Source organism: Triticum urartu, chromosome 1 (assembly GCF_003073215.2).
Source record: "Triticum urartu cultivar G1812 chromosome 1, Tu2.1, whole genome shotgun sequence".
Taxonomy (NCBI): Eukaryota; Viridiplantae; Streptophyta; class Magnoliopsida; order Poales; family Poaceae; genus Triticum; species Triticum urartu.
The window spans coordinates 263,986,545-263,996,096 of NC_053022.1; the positions used below are offsets into that span (position 1 = coordinate 263,986,545).

The 9,552-nt window shown below is 44.8% G+C and overlaps 1 protein-coding gene across 1 annotated transcript; it reads left to right on the plus strand.

Annotated features, from left to right (window-relative positions):
* The first annotated feature begins 7,784 nt into the window (after positions 1-7,784).
* On the plus strand, positions 7,785-8,644 carry LOC125530167. The gene has a single exon (XM_048694594.1). It carries the CDS (start codon positions 7,847-7,849, stop codon positions 8,642-8,644), a length of 798 nt encoding a protein of 265 aa, XP_048550551.1. The 5' UTR covers positions 7,785-7,846.
* Positions 8,645-9,552: the final 908 nt, after the last annotated feature.

Below are 9,552 nucleotides of genomic sequence, written 5' to 3' on the forward strand. Positions count from 1 at the left end.
TTGTGAGTTCAATACTCCATACTTATCACTTCCACATTTGGAAATTACTGCGATGATTCCTCGCACTTGGGGATTATCACCTCCTTGTGGGAAGGATCAATCTAGATCATCAAGACCTCATCTCCTTAATTTGAGATGAAATTTACCATGTATCTTGTTTCCCTTTGATTATTCTTGTACCTTGTGAATTTCATGTGTTTGTTGGTCTAGTGGATGTGTGATTGGACTTGTTCTTGAGTGTTCCTCTTGTGATTTCCCTTTGTGGTCTTCGTGGGATTTCCCCTCCAATTCATGAAAGATCTCCACTTAGTGTTCCACCCTACAACATCTTGGTATCTAGAGCCACATAGATCATGAATTTGGAGTCTTCCCCACCATTTTCTAGCCTAATTTTGTTTGTTTTTGTCCCAATTCAAAAATTCCCACAAAAGAGCCATGCCAATTTTTTTTGTGATTTGATGTTTATTGTGAGTTTTTATTGATTTTAATCCATGGATCTGGTGTTTAGCAAGTAGATCCACCTTCTATTGCATCCACATAGCCTAGTTTTTCTTTATCCAATTCAAATCTGACCTAGAAATCGCGAAATTTTCGCCCACCCGTGCCCACAGGCCCCAGATACCGTGCGCACGGCCCCTGAAACGTCCCTAAAGACCCTGTGTCCATGGCCTTGTACCGTGTGCACGGGACCCCGTGTCCACGGGACTTTGATCCCGTGCGCACGCCCCCCTACAGACCAGCAACAACCACTTTACGTTTTTGCCCATATCTTCCACTCCCGAACTCTGATTTAGGTGTTCTTTGGCTCGTTGGAAAGCTAGCAACGTGCCCGAGCTGCTCATATTGGTTTTACCACCATTTGAATCCATAAAATTTTGCCCATTTTTGCATCTTTTGCATAGGCCCTCCTCCATAACTTCCGCACCACCACATGCAACTTCCGCAAACTAACCCATTTTGGTTCCTATTGCATTTGTGGTTGTTTGAGTTCTGATTTGAGTCTCATAAGGTGTTTCGGCTACTTAGGGACGGTTACATCCTCATCCACCACCGGTGACTTGTATCGCTCCATCAACTACATCCACCACGAGATTCCACATCGATGACGACCATCCATCCTTTCAGACCATCTTCAACCGGAAGCAAGGCCGGTTACCCCTGACTTCGTGAAAGGTTAAGTGTGACGAAGGTATACATTTTGTCATAAAATTTTCCTTCCTTGGCACTACATCTTGATAGCCCCACCATCTTTGTGATTACCTTCATACCTATTGAGACTAGCTATCCCAGTATTGTCGGGCTTCGGAAAAACTTGTGCACCATAGTGATACGATATCATATTATTGCATCCTTGGATATATCATATAGTGCAATTGCCTGATCCCGTGCATATCTTGTCATACTCGTCTCATGTTTGTGGTTGAGGCTCAATAAGAAAAGTCCAAAGGAAGAGAAGAGCCAAAAAAGAAAAAATCTTTTAAGCAAGAAAAGAAAGATCATAAGCTTATAAGCAAAAGAGTGTTGAGCATGAAAAGAGATACTTGTACATGAGGATACATGGAATAGGAAACATGTATTTAGCTTGCATACATATAGGGTGGTGCCAAGTGGTGAATCGTGCCCAATTGTGCAATCAAGCTAGTGTTCTCCTAGTGTTTGTGCAACACGAGCTTAGTCTTTGTTTGGCAATTTGTGTTGCTCATCCCTATAGTTGCAGGAGCCCCATTATCCCACCGTGTCTGTTTCTTTATTTCCCTCCTCTATATTTTGACCACTTGCTTTGCATTTCGAGTCCTTTGGATTTATTTCAACATTTACAATATCTTGGACCTCAATTTGCATGAATTTGTGCCAGTTGTACTAACCAAGCCACTCGATAGCTTTACTTTGTATGTGTGAGTGAACAAGTTCTGTACCAATTCCACTATTCTTTAATTTCACATTGAGTGATACGAGATACATCCTCAACTTTGGGAAAAGGTAGCTTGGTATTGTTTATCTTATTTCCTACTCACCTTTGCTTGAGTCTTGTGATGGATAGGCAACACACATCATCTCCGGTCTACAACCATGATGACGACTTTGATGCCATGAAGAACTTTCGACACCAAGATGGACAAGCACATGGAGGAGCTCAAGGTCCTCATCAACAACCGCAAGCGGTCTTCCTCATCTTCGAGAAGATGCTCAAGCGCAAAGACTCCCGACCTTCCATCTCCGGCAAGTACACACAAGCATCGACATGGACAACACCATGAAGAGCACACTTCTGGATGAGAGTTGGCTTCTCTGCCACCCCCGTGCACATGGGCCAGTGACCCCCGTGCACACGAATTCCTATAGCCCCGTGCGCATGGGCTATACAGAACATCGACATCGACCCCAAGGTTGCGGCTTCTACAACAACATTGGCATCTTCGCCAAGTGACTTCAAGGCATTTTTGCCTTCGGACGTACGGCATCTTTGCCTACTCCACGAGCTCAAGTCCACTACTTCCACGAGCTACTTCGACTTCGCCAACGACATTGCGATTCCATTCTTTGGGACTCATGACCCGAAGAGTACCTCGAATGGAAGCGCAAGATGGATGACTTCCTCAAGCTACATCAAGTCCCTTTTGAAGATCAAGTGAAGTGTGCCACAAGAAACTTCCACGATTACGTGTTGATATGGTGGCTTCATAGACCTTCGACAAGCTTCCCCATCACTTTCCCCAAGATGAAGAAAGCGATGAGGCGAGAATTTGTGCCTTCCACCTACACGGAACATCTTCAACGCCAATTGGAGAACACCATACAAGGATCCAAGTCCCTCGATGAGTACTTCAAGAACATGAAGAAAGCCTTGCGACGAGACGGTGTGGATGACCTCATTTGGATGAAGTTCTACTTCATGATGGGATTGAACAACAACATCGCCAAGACTATATTCACCAACAACTACGAGTCCCTCAATGACATGTACATTGGTGCTCTCAAGGCGGAGCAAGAACTCAAGAAGGCCAAGTCGACTCGACCCCAAGCACACTTCGTGACGACCATGCTCCAAGACGGCGAGCATGAGGCTAGTACCACCGAGATGTCCAAGCCCGACGAGCTCCAAGATAACATTCCCAAGTTCGACTCCATCACCATCCCTCTTTGTGGCATTGACGATGCCGGGTCTACTATGATTCTTTTTCAAGACGGTGCAGCGATGAGTACGACTACATAGCAACTCAAGGACCAAGAGGCTTCGTCTAACCTAATTCGACCTCTATAAATTCTCAAATATTGGGAAACCAACAGAGAGCCACCTGAAACCCTTTCTTCGTCGCTGCAAGTTTCTTTTCTTCCGCGATCCCATCTGAAGGCCTTTTTCGGTACTCTGCCGAAAGGGGAATCAATCAAGGAGGGCTTCTACATCATCCTTGATACCTTCCGATGATGTGTGAGTAGTTCACCACAGACCTACGGGTCCATAGCTAGTAGCTAGATGGTTTCTTCTCTCTCTTTGATCTTCAATACAATGTTCTCCTCGATGTTTTTGGAGTTTTATTCGATGTAATCTTCTTTTGTGGTGTGTTTTTTGCGATTTCATGAGAAATAATTGAGTCTTTTTTGAAATTTATTATGGATGATTGTTATAGCTTTGTATTTCTCTCCGATCTATCCGTTTGGTTTGACTAACTACATTGATTTATCTTCAGTGGGAGAGGTGCTTTGTGATGGGTTCAATCTTGCGGTGCTCTATATCCCAGTGACAAAAGAGGACAAGACACGTATTTGTATTGTTGCCATTAAGGGTAAAATGATGGGGTTTATTCATATTGATTGGTTTTACTTTTTCTACATCATGTCATATTGCTTAAGGCGTTACTTTGTTTTTCATGAACTTAATACCATAGATGCATGTTGGATAGCGGTCAATCGGTGGAGTAATAGTAGTAGATGCAGACATCAGTCGGTCTACTTGTCTCGGACGTGATGCCTATATACACGATCATTGTCTTGGATGCCGATATAATTATGTGCTTTTCTACCAATTTCCTAACAGTAATTTATTCACCCATCGTATGTTATTTGTTCGAGAGAGAAGCCTCTAGTGAAAACTATGGCCCCTAGGTCTACTTTAATCATATTACAAAAACTAAAATTCCTTTTCTGTAATTTTATTTTATTTATTTTGTTTTGCAATTTATCCATCTACCTATACAAGATTTGATTATTGCAAGTTACGAATTCAAGGGGATTGACAACACTTTTGCCCGTGTCGGGTCCAAGTATTTACTTTTGTGTGTGCAGGTGTTGTTCATGAGGCTTTGCGTGATTCTCCTATTGGTTTGATAAATCTTGGTTCTCATTGAGGGAAATACTTATCTCTACTGTACTGCATCTCCTCTCCTCTTCGGGGAAAATCCCAATGTAGCTCACAAATAGCATGTACTAAAGTGAAAAGGGAAGAGGGAGTGGATGCAATGACTCATGGCATGTGTTCTTGCGTCGACGGCTTCGTAGAGAGACCAAAGCGGTCGGAAGGAGGGAGAGGAGGGATGGGAGCGAGCGTCGTGGCGGTCTACTCCCATGCTGCTCCAGCTCTACCACCTTAGCAGGCTCACTCATGGACGTGCCCTACCCTGCTGCTCGTCGACATCTAGTGGGGGACATGTCATGTGAGCTGGTGTGGTGCTTGGTTGGCTAGGATGAGCTTGGTGTGTCACAGTCGGTGCAGAAGCCGAACGCACATGAGGTGCTCGACGAAATCTTGCTGATACATCCTAGAGATTGATAGATGAGCTGGCAGTCAAATTTGGATGCTTGAGTCAAAACCATGGACACGTCATCCAAATACCACTTTGTCTCTGGTTTCGGATGATACTTACCAACTTTGAGACACGAGGGACTAAATGTCACTCAAAAATCTCTGGGGACCTAATGTCTACGTTCAGTAAACTTAAGGGACCAAAAACATACTTTTCTTTTGTATTAATAATTTAGGTGTGGGAAACAATAAAAAGATGTATTTTTATGTATAAATATGTGGGGTTTATGTAAAACAAATGTGAAATGTTCTAACTACACAATTATGAATGCTTTTAGAAATGGTTTGAGTACTTTCAGAATTATTCAAAAGCACTACCATTGATGGACCGATTTAGAGAATGTTTCAACAATTTTAGAAAATGTTTCATATAATTCGCCTAACTTCGTTGCATTTGGACTTTGTGTCATACATGCAACGGTTCATCTAGTTGATAGAAAAGGTTAGACAATTCACGCATACTTTGACAGTCCTAAATGGGCAATAAGTAGCATCAAAGTCCACAAACTTAAAGAAGTAAGTGTGACCTAGCTATGAAATTGATAGAGGGTGAACCTTTAGGGCACGTGTGACAGTGTGCATGAATGTGTGAATACCGACCACGACAAGAGAACCAAACTCAAAGTAATCGGCCGATCTAAGATCATCTACAGTCGGGCGCCCCCATATGCTCGGGAGGACGGCCCGGCCGCCGACTGGTCACAAAATTCCGTCCCAGACGCGCTCCTCAAATCGACCGTATACGTCCTAGGTGACTGACACCCCTCGTATCTAGCCCAAATCTGGGGCAGGTACGGGGGGAGGCCGAACAAGCACGCGCACATCCGCCACGTCGGATCCGATAGGCAGGACCCACCATAAAATGCACAAAATCCACCCCCTTTGATCTTGTCAGACTATCCATTTGCCTCTCCTTTCTTCTGCCTTGTTCTTCCAGGCCCTCCACTAGCTCCGCCGCCACCCTACCCCTCCCACCGACCCGACCCCTCAGCACCGCCGCCACCACCACCACCACAAATCTCCTCCCTGACCATCTCGCTGGTTTGGCCACCATCTCCACCTCGGCTGCAGCCGCAATATGTCCAGTTATTCTCGGACCACAACTTTCCCTCTATGTGTTTGACAAATTGTCTGACTAGGTTTTTGTGATTCTATAATAGAAAATGATGGACTCGGATGGTTTATCGGATGAGCAGTATGGAAACCCGGAGCTTGATGAGTTAATGAAAAAGGAATTCTTTGATTCATCTTCACTGGACGAAGAGGGCGAGATGTTGATAATCATGAGCATCCAACAGGAAATGTATAGGAGGCAGAGCACATTGTGAACTTCAAGGGTTCAATCAAAGGTAGAGGAGTTCTGAACCGGGATAGAGTCACTGGAGCAAAGCTGCTCTACAAGGACTACTTCCAACCTGCACCGACCTTCCTTGCTACATGGTTTCGTTGAAGCTTACATATGCGTAAACCCTCGTTCTTGCACACGGTAGAGGGAGTGGAAGCACATGATTCCTACTTCAATCTCACTAGGAATTGTTGCTGACAATTCTCATTTTCTACTAAGCAGAAGTGCACGGCTACTCTGAGGATGCTTGGACTAGGTACTGCCGTTGATGCCGCTGGTGAGATGGTCCAGATGGAGGACAACACATGCCCGAAAACCACCATGAGATCTGCCTAAGCCGTGGTGCAGGTGTTTGAAGTAAAGTATCTAAGAGAACCAAATGTGCAAGATATAGAAAAGTTGATGGCTATTGGAGTGGCAAGATACTTTTCAGGTATGCTCAGTTCAACCGATTGAATGCATTGACAATGGAAGAACTGTCCCAAAGGTTTATCCGGGATGTACCAAGATCACACCAATGAGGCCACCATCATACTCGAAGCAATCGGATCAAAAGACTGGTGGATTTGGCATGCTTTCTTTGGCATGATTAATTCTCACAATGACATCAATGTGCTCTGGTGATCTCCCGTGTTTAGGAGACTTTGCAATGGGAAAGCGCCGCTGTACAACTACACTCTCAACGGGCACCACTACAACAAGAGATACTACCTTACAGATGGTACCTATCCTCGATTGAGTTAGGAAGGATGTGGACAGGGCATTCGGGGTGCTCCAAGCTCTATGGGGAATTTTTCATGGAGCCGCAATGATGCAGGTATCAGAGACTCTGTGGCAGCTGATGTGCGTCATTTTGCACAATATAATTGTCGAGGACGAGGGTCAAGGGGCAGCACGAGTGCATGATTTCGAGAAGCTTGGAGAACAAGTCCACATCTCGGCTCAAGATGCAAATGAAATTACGAATTTTCGGCAAATGCATGAGAATCTTCGAGATGAACAGGTGCACGTGCAGGTACTCAATAATCTTGTAGAGAATATGTAGATCCACAATGAAAACGAAGGAGTTTATTATTTGAATTGTGCACTTCAAATAAATTTTATGTTTGAACTATGTATTTCATGTACGAACTATGTTTGAATTGTGGAACTACTTAAATTCTCTTGTGATATTCAGGTGTATTTCGAAAGTGCATGCCTTTGCATGGATTTGATAGTTTGATTTGAAGAGTGTGGCTTCCAGACAACACATAGAAAGGGCCGTCTGACGCTGTCTATTGCCGCGTCTGGACATGTCCGTGGACGTTTAGGGTCGGATTTGCCCGGCCGTAGATGCTCTAAAACCCAGCCACACTCGATCCGTATGACGCCAGTCATGCTGCAGCTGCAGCTGCAGGCCGTCAACATATAAATACTACGTTGGACCGTTGGTTGCTGGCAAGAGCAATGCACGGCATTCACCACACCGTGGCGTTCCTTCTGTTTTAAACCAAATGGGCACATGAACATTCATGAGGATGATATCTGGCAATAACAGATTAATGAAATAGTAAGCAAAAGACAATAGCAACGGATGAACTCTAGGTTGTATTATGTGAAACAACCGTGTACCAAATTCCAATTAGAAAATCTGCCGGCCAGCCTTTTTGGGAGGATGTCCTCGCAGGCCATTTCAGGACAAATCCTCAAACTCTACAAAAATGGAAGGTTCTGCCTATAAACATCGCACCGATCGACCGGCGACCACAACCTGTCCGGTCACAGAATTACATCGGAGCTGCTATCACAAAATGAAGCTTTCCGTGGCAACCGTCGCTTCCCTAGTCTTAGCCTTCGTCGCTGGCACGGCCGGCGCCGTCACGTTCGAGGTGACGAACAACGCGTCGACGACCCCCGGCGGCCAGCGCTTCGACGTGGAGTACGGCGCGGACTACGCGAGGCAGGTCCTTTCGGAAGCTGCCTCCTTCATCTGGAACGTCTTCAACCAGACGGGCGCCCGCGAGGCCGACCGCAGGCCAGTCGACGGCGGCGGCGCCGTCACCCTCGTCGTCGTGGACGACACGGACGGCGGCATCGCCTCCACCAGCGGCAGCGCCATCGAGCTAAGCGAGGGCTACGTCGCCCGCTTCACCGGCGACCTGAAGGCCGAGCTGACGGGGGTGCTGTACCACGAGGCGACCCACGTCTGGCAGTGGGGTCTCCAGGACTACGCGGCGCACTGGTGGGTCTTCGAGGGGGTCGCCGACTTTGTCAGGCTCAAGGCCGGGTACGCGCCGGCGCACTGGGTGGCGCCGGGGCAGGGGCGCAGCTGGGACGGAGGTTACGACGTGACGGCAAGGTTCCTGGACTACTGCGACTCGGTGATCAAGCCCGGGTTCGTCGGGGAGCTCAACGGCAAGATGAAGGACAGCGGGTACAGCGACGGCTACTTCGTGGAGATCCTGGGTAAGAGCGTGCAGGACCTGTGGAACGACTACAAAGCCAAGTACGGGGGCTGATTTTGTTCAAAAAAAAAAGTACGGGGGCTGATCGCGGAAGTAGCCCTACATATAGTGGCCACGTTTCCAGAAACGAAGAAACCAGAGAGAATGCTATGCGCGTTTGCTGGAGAGGTGATTTTCTAGCGGAACCGGTTAAGAGCCATTCATCATTGTTTTTTTTTTCCGGGGGGAGCCATTCATCATTGTTGGTTAAGAGCAAGTGACTTGGTTATGTTTGGAGTCAAAAGATAATCTCGCCGGCATTTATGATTCGTTTGGAAATTATTAGTGTTCCTAGTGTTTAAATCTTGAAAACAAGATTAATCTTACTTGTTTAAAAAATCAAATTCCAATTATGAAATTGATTTATAATGTTTGACCTACTTCATTCGGGTTTCATTTATATTATTATTTTAAGTATTTTGTTCATATTATTTGGTTTAATTATTCTTCATGGTTTGACTTCAGTTTCTAGCATGTTGTTTTTACATGTTGCCATTACGGTTTCTTGTGTGTGTCATTGTAATTTTACATGTTTACATTATATTTTTGTTAAATGTCTTTTTTTTACATGTTTTCATTACTATTTCATTCCGGATTTCATTACTGTTTCATGTGCGTGTCATCTCATTTTCACATGTTTTCATCACTTCTTCATTACATTCCTTTTTACATGTTTGCATTGCTATTTCATTTAGGTTTCTTTACTGTTTCATTTTGGATTTCATATAAGTTTCATTATGGTTCCATAAATTGAGCATAATGTTTTTAAAAAGTGTCCAGGATTGATCTTGTTTTGAAAGATTTAAACTCTAAGAACATTAATATTCAAACAGATAATAAACCTAATCTATTCAAAAGATATAAAGGTTAAACTTCAAAATCAAAATTAAAAAGCATGGGTGGATGGGTCCCCATTGAAAAAA

Bases quoted from the DNA above. Each gene is read 5' to 3' on its own strand.
- LOC125530167 (XM_048694594.1), top strand. From the start codon at position 7,847: ATGGAAGGTTCTGCCTATAAACATCGCACCGATCGACCGGCGACCACA.